Below are 16,592 nucleotides of genomic sequence, written 5' to 3' on the forward strand. Positions count from 1 at the left end.
CATATTAAAGCTAGCATAAACTATAGAATACAATTATAACTATAAAATCATCATAAAAAATAAAAAAATCAGGTTCATGACTCATCATCAAACTAAAACAATTCAACTAAAATAATAAGACAATTCACCCTTGGTCAATTGAAAAATGTCAGAACATGTAAATACACCCAAACTTTCCCACTTTACACCCAAATATTCCTGATTTACACTCGAAAGTCTAATATAAAATGCAACAGATTCATCAGAACTACTACATTACATACAATTCAAACAAACAACACTGAACATCAAATTTCACAGGTAAGGTTCACAACATTATTCACCTCCAGAAATAATAAACTACTAACAAAAACATTAACTAAAATTGAACCACATCTTAAGGACTTCATTAGATTCAAATTTGAAATCCACTTCACTCTGGTTGAGTTGACAATTTGAACTTGAATAATTCATTATCTGCAAAACGATTTCAGAGCTAGATTTCAAAAACAATGAAAATCAAGAAGAACGAAGAAAGAGAACGCAGACAAAAACGCACGAAAATGCCGAAAGAGAACGCAGAGAGAAACGTACGAAAAAGAACGCAGAGAGAAGACATGAAAAACAAAGAGAAAATTCGAAAAAGGAAATGAAATCCTTTCGAAAAAGGAAGTTATATATTCGCGCGTTGATTGAAAAATCTGTTAAATTAGGAGGCGCATGGAATAAACGTGATAGAAGATGCGAGTCTGAGGTGAAATAGAGTATATGGACTTGTATGACTTGTATGGGTAAAATGCTTGTATGCGGAGAATAATTGTTAAAAGTATAAGATAAAATATACTATTGGATTACTAAATTAAATGAACTAGACTAAAGAAATTAAGTTGATGCCTAAATAATGATAAAAAACAATAAATCCTGATATCTCCTAGTATTTCTCTGAGTTAAATGCTCTTTCTCTTTCCGTTCTAAAATTCACATACTTATTATAAAATAAAAAACCTTAATAAATAATTTACGGTTTATATAATTACTCCAAAAAAATTCATTAATAAATTACCCTTTTATTTAAGTTTGACCATGTAAAGATTCGGCCAAACCTAAAATATAATCTAAAGTCGAAGTATAATTTGTCGAGTTTAAATTTGTCATTTTTATTTAGTATAATTTTAAAATAGATTTGTATTATCCTCCTGAACTTAATTCGAAGTAATATTATATAAATAAAATTATACTTTTATATTTTAATTAATATAATTTATATTACATAATATCGTTTTATCTTTAAATGATTTATTTGATATAGATATATATAATATTTATTAAATTTAGTCTTTAAAAATCATAATTTATTGATCTGATTAACGCAGGTTACTTAATTTATTTTATTAATTTAAGATTTAATTTTAAATTTTAAAATAGATCCAGTAAAATATTAGGATCGGATTTGTTCTAACAAAATCACGGTGGACCGGACTTATATACGCTCTTATTCAATATATAATATATAATTGATTGATAGTACACAATTTTTTAATTAAAATATTTATCATATTAACAAATAACAACAAACATCACATTTATTATTAAAGTTGGATTAATGTCTATTAATATACTTTTATCTACCGGAGTCAGTTTTAAAACTCGATGACAGCTATTCCATCTAACCCAATATCTTAAAATATCAAATGAAAACAAAATGATGATATCCATGTCCGGTGTTACATTTGTTGTGTTCCGGTAGTTGATTTAGTTCCCAAGTGTGACCGTGAATGAGAATGAGAGAGAAACAGAATCATCCAAAGTGTTGGGCCCACTCAGTACCCAGCAGTTGGCGCTCTCCTTTCTTTTTTCAACAACAACGTCCTTCTCTGCGGATGACACGCTTTTCTCATTCCCATCTCACTCTTCCTTCTTTCTTCCCCTTTTCTTACTTCTCCTTTTTCCCTTAACCCTCTCACTTTTCTTCCTTTTCATCCAACATAACACATTCTTCTCAATCATTCCATAAAAACCTAAATTCTTCGTTTCTTTTTCCGGATGGGTACCAGTACCGTCCTTTGTCAATCTCAATTCTGCTCCCATTTTTGGATCCTCCTTCCCTTTCGTTGATCTCATTCCAAAGCTGGTATCTTTCACTCGTCATCAATTCTGGGTCTTGATTGAATTTGATCGGATTTTAGATTAATTAACTCGTTTGGTTGATTGTCCGTTGTCACTTAACATTATTTTATTGTTATTCGTTTCTTCTAACTGTTGTTTTCATTTGATCACTTTGGATGTTCTATTAGCTGACTTAAGCTTGGTCGAGCTCCAAGTGTTTGTTTCAATGCCATTTTTATTGTTGTGTCTCCATTTGCAAGCATTTAGCTGATTCAAGAATTAGGGATTGTGTGTAGCTCTATCTGAGGTTCCTTCTTTCTTACCTCATTTCACTCGGTAGCTTTTGTCTCTTCCACTAAAATATCATATATTTTTCTGTGCAATCCATGCATGTGTTCTATTCTGATCTTTCATTCTTTGATTAAAAAAAGAAAAAGAAGAGGAATCAGTCCAGCTTTGTCTTTCTGTAATTTCCCTTATTGAAAGCAAAAAGAAAACACATTTTTGGATTGCCTTGACAACTTGTTTTGCTTTGGTCACTAAGCTTGGTATTTATGTGTTGCTTTCTTTTTCTCCCTCTAATATTTATAGGTTCTTTAACTTGGTAAAAATATTGCCATGTGTATATTTAGTTCTTTTGTTGTATTAATCAGTTCAAGCATATTTAGAATGTTCTGATCCCCATTGTACTTCAATTTTGTTGTGTTTTAGGTTCCATCATTGAGGGTAAACCAGCAATAGCATAATCACAAAGAATAGCACTGTGAAGATGGTTCTAGGAATTAAATCAAGGAGCAGAAAGAGTGGGCCAACACTAGTTAAGTACATAATCCATATTCAGGAGATTAAGCCATGGCCCCCTTCATCATCGCCTGTTTCACCATCACTGAAATCTGCTAAATCTGTAGAGCTCCAATGGGATCATGATGGCCAAAGTTCTGGGTCTCTGTTGGCCAGTTGCGGCAATGGGAAAATTGAATTCAATCAATCTCTCACAATTTCAGTACTTCTGTCCAATAAAGGCAAATTCCGTGAAGGTTTTCAGAAGAACTTGTTAGAGTTCAACTTGTATGACAAGACAGTAAAAAGTCAACTCATTGGATCAGCTACGATAAACCTTGCAGAGTTTGGAATTATTAAGGAAACAAAAGATATAAGCACTGTGTTGAGCACTAAGAGGAGTTTCAGGAGCTCGGCACAAACGACTCTTTATGTTGCTATTCAGCCAATTGACACAGAGAGTTCCAGCTCATCGCCAAACAGCAGCTTGTCAAAAGAATTTTCAGTAGACAGGGAAGATAGCGAATCCGTCTCAGTATCACGGTCTGAAATTGTATCGGCAGCGCATTCTGTTGATGATGATGATGATGAACTTGAAATAGCGTCTTTCACCGATGATGATGATGATGATGATGATGATGCAATTCCTGCAAATAAATTGCAAAACATCAGATCCGATTCACAGAATACTGGGAGTGTCTCCCCTCTAAGTGAAAATGGTAAAACTTTTTTTTTTTAATTTTCTATTTCACCATATCATTGCTAAGGGATGCTTTATACATTTGAAAGCAATTGATCAAATTCTTGCTCTCAAACTGTTGAGCTGGATTCACTCAATTAAGTACCGGTTGTTTTCCTATATTTTTGGTATGCATTCATGAATCAATGTTGTACATCAGTGTGCTTCTTGTGTTTAGTTGTGTACCACGGCAATTCATTTAATTGATCTTACAAAGTTATTATATTTAGAAAATGTGAGAGTACACTGTTTGTTAATCATTTACCTGTTTGTAATTTTCAATTTTGCTTCAGCATAAAATACTCAAGAATCTGAACACTAAATGTGCTGACTTGTAATCCTTTTAAAATACCAAGCATGTATCTTGTGAAGGAACAAGACAGAGCTATATAAATGCATATGTATTGTAAATTACGCATTTTGAATTGATTTTTTGGTCACTTGATGAATAATATTCTATCCAAAAGTACAATAATTTAATTTTATCATGTTGATAACTCTTGTCGCCATTTGATTTCAGACAGCATCAAAGCTATCAAGGTTGGAACAAAAGGATCCAATGGAAAATCTGTTCTCTCCTTAGGAAGCACCACTTCTAGCTCACTTAAAAGCACAAAGGGTGAAGCATCCACACAGTTCAATGGCAGCAAATCACCCCCTTCACCTACAGTTGATCCTTCGGATATGGGAATTCGAAACGCAAAAGATGAAGCATCCACACAGTCCAATGGCATCAAATCACCCTCTTTATCTGCAATTCGACCCTCGAATACGGGAATTCGAAATGCAGAAGGTGAAGCATCCACACAATTCAATGGAATCAATTCACCCTCTTCTCCTGCAGTTTGGCCCTCAGATATGGCAATTCGAAACCAAAAAGGTGAAGCAGCATCCACAGAGTTCAATGGCATCAAATCACCCCCTTCACCTGTAGCTCTGTCCTCAGATATGGGAATTCGAAACACAAAAGGTGAAGCATCCACAGAGTTCAATGGCATCACATCACCCTCTTCACCTGCGGCTTTTCACTCAAACATGGGAATTCGAAACACCGAGGGTGAAGCATTGACAGAGTACAGTTGCAATAAATCTCCTTCTTCATCCATAGTTCTGCCGTCAGATATGGGAAATGCTACAAGTGGCAGGCGTTCTTCATCTAAAATTTACGAGGAAAACATGGAGGCTACTGATGAATGTTCTGAAATTTCAGAAAGCATTCAACGATCACATCGGCGAAATTTCAGTAAGGGTGAAATTTTTGAAAGCATATCTTCAGCTTCATACAACTCACCAAGTAGGCAACCCATCTTTGGAAGATCTCCCCAATCTCAAGTTGCTCGAGAGGGTAGGTTTACTAAGCAAAACGTGAAGGTTACCAATGAAAGTTCTGAGATTCCAGAAAGCACTCAACAATCACATCGGCGAAATTTCACTGACAGTGATATTCTTGAAAGCAAGTCCTCTGCTTCATACAATTCATCAAGTAGGAAACCCTTCTTTGGAAGATCTTCCCAATCTCAATTTGCACGAGAGGATAGGTTTGGTAAGGAAAATGCAAAGGTTACCAATGAAAGTTCTGAAACTCCAGAAAGCATTCAACAATCACATCGGCGAAATTTCACTGACGGTGATATTCTTGAAAGTGTATCTTCCGCTTCATACAATTCATCAAGTAGGCAATCCATCTTTGGAAGATCTTCCCAATCTCAAGTTGCTCGAGAGGATAGGCTTTCTAAGAAGCATAGTGGAAGTGAACATGGGTATAATGAATATGATCAGGAGAATGCAAATAGTGTTTTTGACACTGACGATTTGAAGGAAAAAGAGGAAATGGAAGAGATAAAAGAACAGGAACAGTTTACCATGAGGAATGAAGTTGATAATTTTTGTGAAGATGATTTTACTAGGAAATCAGAATTGAATAACAGTGTGCCTTCACCCAAAATGATATCACATGAAAATCAAACGCATAATCTGCTTAATGATAATGCAGAGGATGCGAGTACTGCAAGGTTTGATTTACAATCTGTTGAGAGCAGGAGTGAGACCCTAGTTCAAGCAGAGGAAATTAATGATGTTGATGTCGGTGGCACGTGTCATGAAAACGTTAATCGGACTGAAGAGTTTATTGATGATACGACTGAATCAGAAAGCATTAATCGGACTGAAGAGTTTATTGATGATAAGATTGAATCAAAAGCTAAAGTTGAAATGCTTCTACAAGAGCTGACAGAGGCCGCTGCTCTTGAAGTTTCACTGTATTCAGTCATTGCTGAACATGGTAGCTCGTCAAACAAGGTTCACACACCTGCTCGGCGCCTATCTAGATTCTATTCCCATGCTTGTAAGGTTGGCACCCCTGCTAATAAAGCTAGTGTAGCCCAAAGTGCTGTCTCGGGATTTGTATTGGTTTCTAAAGCATGTGGAAATGATGTTCCAAGGTATATTTCATAACTGAAGAAGTGATATAGAAGTGCATGGTAATTTAACTGAAGAAGATCTTATATTTATGGTAGCCATATGATCAATTTATTCAGCAGCTGTCTAATGAGATAAGGCTAGGTGGTTGTATTATTGAAACTTTGGTGATTTGACATCAATTTCAAAAGACATCTGATTCCACCTTGTTAAATGCATGCACTTGTATTGATTCATAGTTTAACAATTTCTTAACTTTGAATAGGTTGGCATTCTGGCTCTCAAACATGATATTGCTGAGAGCACTTGTGAGCAAAGAGCTTGACAATGCACCCAGCGATGGAATTGATGCTCGTCCTCGTGAGAATGAAAAAGAAAATACAGAGAATCATTTTCCTAGCTGGGAGGAGCCAGAAACGTTTTTAGTTGCATTGGAAAAAGTTGAAGCTTGGATATTCTCTCGAATAGTCGAGTCTGTGTGGTGGCAGGTTGAATTTCAAATCTGTCATTGTCTCCTTTTTCTTCTGATAAGTTTGGCTTCTGTCACCGTGTAGAAGACATATTATAACATATAAATAAAATTCCTTGTCATTTTACTGATACTTTTTTTTCCTTATTTTTTTTGTGGTTATTCCCTAGACTCTGACTCCGTATATGCAATCAGCAGCTGCTAAGAGCTCTGGCTCAAGGAAAACTAGTGGGAAGAGAAAAGGTATATGTGATGACGAACAAGGAAGCTTTTCCATTGATTTATGGAAAAGAGCTTTCAACGATGCTTGTGAAAGGCTTTGCCCTCTTCGAGCTGGAGGGCATGAGTGTGGTTGCTTGCCTTTGATAGCTAGCTTGGTACAGTTTAGCATTGAAATTTCTTGATGCAATATTGCATTGCTGTATTCTATACTTTTATTCTGCTTTTATGCCTGTGTTGGGTATGTCTATAGGCATATATAGTTATATGTAGCATAGATTAGGTGCGTTTTCTTGTTTTGTCTCAATGAATACTCTGTTCCTACCTATACAATTAAAATAGGATATTTATGATTGTAGGTGATGGAGCAGTTGATAAACAGACTTGATGTGGCGATGTTCAACGCCATTCTACGTGACTCCACAGAAGACATGCCAACAGATCCTATTTCTGACCCCATTAGTGATTCTAAAGTTCTTCCTATTCCATCTGGAAAATCAGGCTTTGGGGCTGGTGCTCAACTAAAGAATGCTGTGAGTTCTAAATTCCTTATTTTATTTCCCTTTTATAATAGCAATTGAGTAATAGGAGATGGAAACTCACCTAGGGTCCATTGTTGATTTCATCATATGAAAATAAAACCATTAGAGGTTTCCTCAGCAAAGTGAATTAAATGGAAGTTAGTGTTTTAAAGATCCGAAACGGCAATGGCACTGGTTAATAGATTTGTAGTGTTTGTGCTCTTGGTTAGGCTTACAATTTTGTTGTCCATAATCAGATTGGTACTTGGTCAATATGGCTTTCGGATTTATTTGGCGTTGATGATAGCGACGATCTTGACGATGGCAATGAAAGTGATGTTCCAAAACTTGAATCATCCTACAAGCCTTTCAGTCTCCTTAACGCATTAAGTGATCTGATGATGCTCCCTTTTGAAAAGCTCACAGATGCGGCTATGAGAAAAGAGGTTAGACCAAACTACTTGAAGGAGGGTTGTCAACAATTTCGTCCCCGACGAGTTTTGTCCAGGGCCTGTCCCAGATGCTGTTATTCAGGCATTGAATGATGAGGTTGGTGAGTTTTAGCATGCTTGTGCTTCCCTAGATTATAAGAAGTAACAATGGTGGTAGTCACTGGATCATTGCTATGTGCCTATGTCTAACATTATGTCTGTCTATTTACTGTTTAGCCCTTTTCCTTTTAACATTGGAAAAAATAAATCTGAACAGGCTTTTACTCTTAGATGCTCAAATCAGTGTCTGATACTTTGAACTTTTGCGCTCTATGCTTAATAAATTTAATAGAGATTAAAGACTAAACTTGATTGTATACCATTACTCGTCAATTATGTAAGTTTCAACTTGATACAAGTTAAAATGGATGAAAAATGTTTCTAAGATACTAACATTTACATAACTGAAATTCATGTATATTTTGACAGCTATGCTATGTGTATACCAAAATCAGCCACCAAAGTCAGCCACCAGTATAAAATACATGTTGAGATACAAATACACATTGAAATAAATTAAACCACACATGTATTTATACACAAATACATTGATGGCTGATGTTAGTGGCTGATTTTGGTATACAAATAGTATTTTTTATATTTTGAACATGACTCACCAGATATCGATTTCAGTAATGTCTGTGAACTTAGTTCTTGATGCAACAAGAAAATCTAATGGTGCATCATAGTGTTGTCCTTAAATCATATATAGCATATCTAACTCTCTTTTTGTGGGGGATTTTGTTGGTTTTAGAATATTGAAGATGATGAAGGGTCCATCACAAGCTTCCCATGCAATGCTGGTTCCACATCATATACACCGCCTCCATCTTCTTCGGTTGCGGCCATGTTACAAGATGTGGGAAGACAAAGTTCACTAAGATGTGTTTCATTTGCTCCTATAAAGCTATATAACAGTGATGATGAACTTGAAAAATTGGATTCTCCCCTTTCTGCACTTGGACTTGGCATTGATGACTCATCAGTTGCAGCAATAAAGGGTGGTCGCAAGGTTCTTAGATATCAGCTCTTGAGACAAGTATGGAAGAATAGTCAATCATAACTTTTTTTTCCTAATGATTGTTTTACTTGCCTCTTGTGTATATTTTTTATGTACAATTTAGCCATAATGTTTATTAAGTAATTGATATCTGTATATTTATGCTTTTCAAAAAAGAAAAAAATAAGAATCTGTATATGTATGCAGTTTTTAGAGTATCATTTTTTCCCCCAATCTCGGCCTTGGAGATATTGTATTTTCCGTTCTATTAAAATATGCAAGTACACAATTTATAAGAGCTTGGCAATCTTTCATGAAGAATCTGGGAAAGTTGTGTTCAATGTGCAAGTATCGTTAGGCGCGCGTGTCTATGAATAAACTGTGTTCTTTCAAAAATTTTAAAAAATTATTAATAAAGAAGATTGTCATAAACAATCAAATTCTTGTTCAAAAAATTTTTATTTTTATTATATTTTTTATACAAAAAAAGGAAGGAAGGGAGGAGAAAGAAGATGGAAAAGCAAAACAACAGACCTCTATAACTTCATCAAGTATATCTGGGTTCAAATTTCTACACACAAAACCTGCTCTAATACCCTGAATCTTGTGACGTCCTGTGGTTAAGAGGAAAGAAAAATAACATACAATTAAAGGACTACTTAGAGACTAGCGTATTGAACTCAGAGTATGTAGAACTCGTTCTGCTTTCTTACCATGCTTTCCATAATCATAGTCAAGCGACTATATCCACATACATCAACCTATCAAGTAAAGAAATAAGAGAACAAAATTAAATAACATTGTAAAGAAATATGCTGAACCATGGTGGTGCGACGACTTCAGAGAGGGAGACGGCAATGCGACGGGTGCTGAATCATGGAGGAAGGAATGACAATTGAGGGCTTGCGAGAGAGAGTGAGCGTCGACAGAGGGTTTGTGATAGAGAGTAGGACTGACAATAGGTGAAGTAGGTAGGTCCACGAGTTGAAAATTTTATTAAAATTCCACCCTACTCTATTCGCATCCTACCCGCATCCTAAAGTTTTAAACCCTATCATACCCGCAGAAATATTAAATTTTTTCAAAACAAATATGAAATTCAATCATTCCAAATTTCATACATATCAATAAAATAAAAAATAAAAAATTAATGCTTTAAATTACTAAATTAGTTAACTAATTTTATAGTTGCTCACCTATTGCAAGTCATTATGAGGGAGGCTGTGGGTTCAACTCTCACTTCCTTTGTTATATACCTAATTTTTATAAAATATGTGTTACATATAGGATGCGAGTAGGGTAGGATATAGTACACTCTAAACCCGTACCCTACCCTACTCGCAGGCATACCCGGATCGATCTCTACCCTATTCACAGTGGATTGGATAGTCTATCCTACCCGAACGAGTTGGTTCGGATTGAATACCCGCAGATAAAATATGTATTACCAGCCCTAATAAAGAGAGAAAAAAATTACTATGAATTAATACATTTAGTCTAGTCGAGGTGACTAAATACTAATTACTAATATGTAGCTTCTAATACACATTTAAGTATACATATAAATACTAGATTTGATTAAGTCCAAACAAAATTATATGCAAACATAAGAGCTACAAATCAAAGCTCAAAATGTTTTATATGAGTCTTTTAGTCAACTTGAAATTTTCATTGCTTCTAATCTATGAAGCACGGACACTTCGCACTAAGTTGCCGTGTCTATGTATCGGATACATTTTGGACACGGTACTCACTGATACTCGTTCGACACGCGTGTCTGCTGTGTCCAAATCGTGTCTTAATAAAAAATAAAAAAATTTTCTTCGAATACATTTGGACACACTTAAATACCATCACGTATCAGCGTGTCCAGTTTTATAATTAATTTATATTTTAATATCAGTAAAATATCAAAATATAATTACGATTTATCTAAAAGATGCTTTATATTTTATATGTATGCGTGTCCCCGTGTCTTATAAGATTTTAAAATTTGCGTGTCAGCATGTCCCGTATCGTATCGTACCCCATATCCATATCAGTGTCCGTGCATCATAGATTCCAATACATACTTAGTCAACTTGATTTGATTTAATATAACATACTTTAAAAATAATTATTTCTTATCAAAACTTATCAAATAAAATAATTAAAACTTATCAAAACGCATCCATTGATAAACATTAAACATAATCTAAGGAGACCTTTTAGGTGTTCAACGGCATAACATAACTAAATCTATTCAAGAAAACCAATTTGGTAAAAATATTACATAATTCACAACAACAATAAGGAAAGCAGCAAGATACACTGTAAATCTTATATATTTATATATACTCAATCCCATCTAACCAATAATTAAACAAATTAGATGTTATATGTTAATATTGTAAAATTTTATAAATTGATAAATAAATAATTAATAAATTAATTATGAATTAAAGATATTAAAAAATTAAAATTTTTAATTTGGAGGAGTAAAAATATTTATAATAAGGATTAAAACAGTAACTTAAAGATTTTAGTCTAAAATTGGACTAATAAATTAAATCAGTTAGACCGACTCATATTGAACTCAAGGCCCACCTATATAATCACCCATAAGCCTTTTTCAGCCACTCAAACCCCTCCCTTGTGTGTTACACCTGAATTTGGGGAAAAGGACCTTGAATACTATTCACTCCAATCTTCTTTTACCCATAACTTTCAATTCCGAGTTCCGATCGTCGTACCGTTTGCGACTACGCGTTCTTCTCATTAAGCTCTTCAATTCTAACCATCAAAATGGTAAGGATCTTTAATTTTTGGGACCATTTCTCTCTCTTTTTCATATTTTTGGTTTGGATATTGAGGAATTTTGATGATTCTGGTGGTTTAAGTGCAATCTGACATGGGATAAATGCTAGATTTTATCCCAATTATCAGTGGATAAGGTAAGAAAATCCTAACCATTGTGAATTGTTGGATTAGTGAAAATCTAGTATTAACTATGATGCAATTATATGAAATTAAATGGAATACATGAGAATTTGGAGTTAAATTAGTGGATTGGAGTACCTGGAACATAGCTTTGGTGGCTAAAAAACTTATTAGAGTTTTTTGGGAGTCTTGGAATCTTAAAGGTTGATGTTTTGAGTTTTGGGAGAAATCGGTTAAGGTATGGTTTTGGTTTCTTTTAGTTAATATATAATGTTGTGCGAACCTTAGGCTAGTTGCCTTAGGATAGGTTTGAATGATGTGAATTGGTTGATTATATATGGTATTGGTGCACGAATCCCCACACTTCATAAAATTGTACCAGCAAGTGCATTGGGTCGTCCAAGTAATACATGAGCGAGTCAGGGTCGATCCTACGAGGATTGTGGCTTGAAGCAAGCTATGGTTATCTTGCAGGTCTTAGTCAGGTGAATCAAGACATTATTGGTTTGACTGTTTGATAGAATAAAAGGAATAAAGAAAAGGGTATAAAGTACTTTGTGAATTTAAATGGAATCAGTAATAGGAAGATGGTTAAGGATTGGAGTTACTTTGTCTTTCTGAATTAACTCTGATATTATCGTCTCCTTTGCTTGTGAATAATTTCTACTATGGCAGGCTATATGTGATCAACACCGTATGAACAGAGTCATTAATCTCCTCTGCTTCAGATCAAACGCTGTATGACTGTGGTCATCCAATCTGAATGAGGATGAAGCTCTAGCAATTCATTCTCTTTGGTGATCCTACTCAAAATGCCACAGATAAGGTCGAATCTTCCGGTCAGAGGATGCTGCTCCTTTGGGTTCTAGCCTCTACCACAGAGACCCTAATCTCCCCATAAATTAGCTGAACTGGTGTCTCGAGAAGTCCCCAACGAAGTCATGGATTAGCCGTCTGAGAGATGTCTAATCAAGCTAGCGGTTCGATGCTTTCCAGTCATGTATTCACATGAACCGAAGTAGACACGGGTGGTTGTTAGGCATGCGGTCTTAGTATGATGAATGGAACTGATTGTCACGGATCATCCCATTCACCATGTTGAAGAATGAGTATACATCTTAGAAATAAATCAAACATGGACTGAAGGAAAACAGTAATACTTTTATTAATTCATGGGACTCAGTAGGGATCCTCCCTTCAACCTAGGAGGTTTAGAAACTCATACTGATAAAAAATACAATGGTAAACGAATATGGGGTGTGTCCCCCTTGATGGAGAATGTAAAAGTTCTTTAAATACTAAACTAATAACTAAGGATTACATAAGAAAGGGTAAAATAGTCTTTTAGTGCTAAAATTCACTTTTGGGGCCCACTTGGTGGGTGTTTTGGCTGAGCTTGATTGAGATCCACGTGCTAGGAGGCCTCTAGGGCGTTGAACGTTGGCTAGGGGGTCCTTGATGCAGAATTTATAACCCACAAACTAACCGGCAAGTGCACCGGGTCGTACCAAGTAATACCTCAGGTGAGTGAGGGTCGATCCCACGAGGATTGATGGACTAAGCAACAATGGTTGATTAATTTCTTAGTTAGACAAGAAGAAAATGGTGTTTGAGAGTTCAAAAACATAAATCAGTAATTTCAGAATATCAAAAAGCAAACAGTAAACAAGTTGTGAATAATATACGGAGAAACAGTTAAGGCTTCAGAGTTATCTATTTTTCGCATTGACTTTTCTTACTAACTATTTTAATCATGCAAGATTTAATTCATGGCAAAGTATATGTGACTAAACCTTAATTCCTTACACCTTTTTAGTCTCCTCTAAAATTCATCAACCGCCAATTCCTTGGTCACTTAATTCCAATTAGAGGGTAAAGTTCAATTCTAGTTTATATGCCACAAAAATCCTAATTACCCAAATATAAGAGGATTATATGTCACGTATCCCGTTAAGTCCAGATAATTAAAAATTTAGCAGAATATGTTTTCAAGCTATTGTTCCAGTAAAGAGCTTTTCCAAGTTATACAAGAAGTCAATTAGAACCAAGGTCATACTTCTGTTCCACCCGGATTCATAAAATAAAGAACAAAAACAATTCTTGAATTATAAATCAGTACATGAATTAAAATAGAAAAGTAATATTATCAATCTATACAATAGACAGAGCTCCTAACCTTAACAGTGGAGGTTTAGTTGCTCATGATTCAGAGAGAAAGCTAGGATTCGTAAAAATTGTAAATTGCGGAATGAGGTCGAAGAGAAGAGAGAGGCCCGAAAGGCTGATTCTTTTCCCTTTTATATCTAATCCTAATTAATGTAAATTATAATTTCTAAAACTAAATAATATCTTTTCCTATTTTAAAATAAAATTAAAATTAAATCAAAATTAATTAAACTTCATGCGCATCTTTGTATGAGTGCATGGGGACCATTGGGCTTATTAAGGTCCACGCTGAACTTGAAAAATTCTCAAGTTTAGCGTGGATGAGGCAGTATATCTCCTTTGGTGCGTTCCTTGAGTCCACGCTGAACTTGGGAATTCTCAAATTCAGCGTGGAGTGATGTGTGACTCTTCCTTTGTGCGTTGGACTCCACGCTGAACTTGAAAATTTCCAAGTTCAGCGTGGAGGAGGCCGAAATGGATTTCCTTGGAGGTGCTGAACTTGAATAATTTCAAGTTCAATGTGGAGTGGACAGCATCCATTCTTCACTCTCTTCATTCTCTAGCCTTGGCTTAAATCCCGTGAAATTCATCGAAAATACTACATAAAATAAACAGAATTGCACACAACTCAAAGTAGCATTCATAGTGGCTAAAATAAATTAAATCTTGATTAAACTTAGCAATTCAGGTGCAAATTCACTAGGAAAAGATAGAGAAGATACTCACGCATCATAACACCAAACTTGAATTGTTACTTGTCCTCAAGCAACCAAAATTAGTACATGATCAAGATGTGAATTTGCATGAGAAGCTAGAGTTCAGTTATGCTCATGTCTCTTCTTAAAGTGTAGTTTATCTGTTGTAATTCTGAACAGTTTTGGCATCTCACTCTTCTTTGACTCAAAGAACTGTCACTGTCATTCGGAATTAGAATCCGAATTATATTATGAATTCTCTGATCTTTATTCTTCCTTTTAATCCTTGAACACAACAATTTTCTTTTAATTCTTTTTTCATTGGTGCTTTGCACTTTGAGTCTAGCCGTGACTTTAAATGTTTTGTCTCAAGCTTCACTTGACAAAAATACCACAAACACTTGACTGGGGAACTCTCTTTAAGTTTTGATTTTTCTTTCAGTTACTCTCAGACAGTGGTGCTCAAAGCCTTTGGCATACTCTGCTAAATGCATTTGATCTCGACTCTAAATGTTCTGTCTCAAGGATTACTTGACACAAGAACACCACAAGCATATGACTAGGGAAACAACTCTTTGAGCTTTTAATCATGTCTGGCCTCCTTAGTCATTGATGCTCAGAGCCTTGGACCTTGCTTTTATTTTTCTTTTGCTGTTTCTTTTGCTTCAACGATTAAACTTTTACTAATTTCAGAGAAGTCATAATAGTTCTCTAAATTCTTGTTCCTTATACATCAACATCCCTTGATTCAAATTTGAATATGCACTGTTCATGTCATTCATTTAGAATCACAATTAATACCACCACATTTAAGTAAACAAGACTAATCTTAAGTATAAACTCAATCTCTCATGCATTATACCTTTTTTTTCTTTTGATTAAGCTTAGTGAGCAATACATGAGACACCCTTTCAGAATAAAAATCAAATAACAAAATAAACAGTAAATTAAACTAGAACCTAGGAATTGAAATGACAACTGATCATGCACTAACAAAATAAGTGAAAAACAGGAATATAACATAGTAAGAATGGGAAGGAATATAGAATGAAAGGAACTCAACCACCTCAGTTATCCTAGTGGTCGTTTCATTCTTCAGGCCGTGCTCCTCTGTGAAGATGATTCGCCTCCCTTTGGTGCCATAAAAATAAACAGAAAAATCGTAAGCGAAGTGACAACACCAAACTTTAAAGTTTGTTCGTCCTCAAGCAAAGAAAAATTTAAAACAGGAAGAGACGTAAAAAGACGTACGAAAGAGTAAAAATAAATATTATTGTAAAAGAAGAATAAAATGTTAAAAAGATAAGAGAGATTAAGATACTTAAAATATATATATATATATATATATAGTTGGAGGAAGGGGATTCTATATAGGAAAAGGGTTGGGGATTTGGTCAAAGGGGGTGGGAATTAATTACAGGGATTTGGGTATGAATGCATGAGATTGTCCTTTATTATAGATCAAGATAATTAAGCTGGCGCCGAACTTGAATAGTGGGAAGTTCGGCGTCGCAGATTCCATAATGAGTAATCCCTCTCCACACTGAATTTGGTGTAAACCAAGCACTAAGTTTGGCGTGGACCCAAGATTTTTTTAGAACAAAATTTTTACGCTGAATTTAGATGGAGAGCAAGTTCAGCGTGGATGCTTGGTCTATTGGCTTACTCTTTACGTCATTTACCATGCTGAATTTGGAATTTTCCAAGTTCAGCATGGGCTTTCCCGAAGCAAACTTCCTCTTTGTACGTATATATCCAGGCTGAACTTGGGATGGGCCAAGTTCAGCGTGGACTCTTGGCCATATTGCACGCTGTTTATGTCGTTTACCATGCTGAACTTGGGATTTTCCAAGTTCAGTGTGGACTTAGCAGAGGCAATCATCACTTTTGAACGCTCATTCCACGTTAAACTTAGAGAATTCCAAGTTTAACGTGGACCTGGCAGAATCAACCTTCTCCAGAGTGGGCATAAATTTTATTAAGTGTCCGGTTCTTATTCTAAAATTTTTACATGATCAAAACACACGTAAAACAAAGGAAAAATAGTAAAAACTCAATAACAATCAAACAAATAATAAAACTACTACTAC

The 16,592-nt window shown here is 35.1% G+C and overlaps 1 protein-coding gene and 1 long non-coding RNA gene across 2 annotated transcripts in view; both read left to right on the forward strand.

The window, feature by feature from the left end:
• Positions 1–1,774: 1,774 nt before the first annotated feature.
• LOC107466205 (uncharacterized) overlaps positions 1,775–16,592 on the forward strand; it is a 28,810-nt gene continuing 13,992 nt past the window's right edge. The window contains exons 1-8 of the mRNA XM_052254329.1: positions 1,775–2,110; positions 2,797–3,584; positions 4,125–6,045; positions 6,288–6,510; positions 6,662–6,868; positions 7,070–7,243; positions 7,489–7,728; positions 8,477–8,761. Coding sequence (XP_052110289.1) covers positions 2,855–3,584; positions 4,125–6,045; positions 6,288–6,510; positions 6,662–6,868; positions 7,070–7,243; positions 7,489–7,728; positions 8,477–8,761 — 3,780 coding nt within the window. The 5' untranslated portion in view covers positions 1,775–2,110; positions 2,797–2,854. The remainder of the gene's footprint in view (positions 2,111–2,796; positions 3,585–4,124; positions 6,046–6,287; positions 6,511–6,661; positions 6,869–7,069; positions 7,244–7,488; positions 7,729–8,476; positions 8,762–16,592) is intronic.
• LOC127741474 (uncharacterized) lies at positions 7,688–8,954 on the forward strand. The gene is made up of 2 exons (XR_008002635.1): positions 7,688–7,780; positions 8,477–8,954. It is a non-coding gene; the product is annotated as an uncharacterized LOC127741474 (long non-coding RNA).

This window comes from Arachis duranensis, chromosome 9 (genome assembly GCF_000817695.3).
Source record: "Arachis duranensis cultivar V14167 chromosome 9, aradu.V14167.gnm2.J7QH, whole genome shotgun sequence".
In the NCBI taxonomy this organism is placed as follows: domain Eukaryota; kingdom Viridiplantae; phylum Streptophyta; class Magnoliopsida; order Fabales; family Fabaceae; genus Arachis; species Arachis duranensis.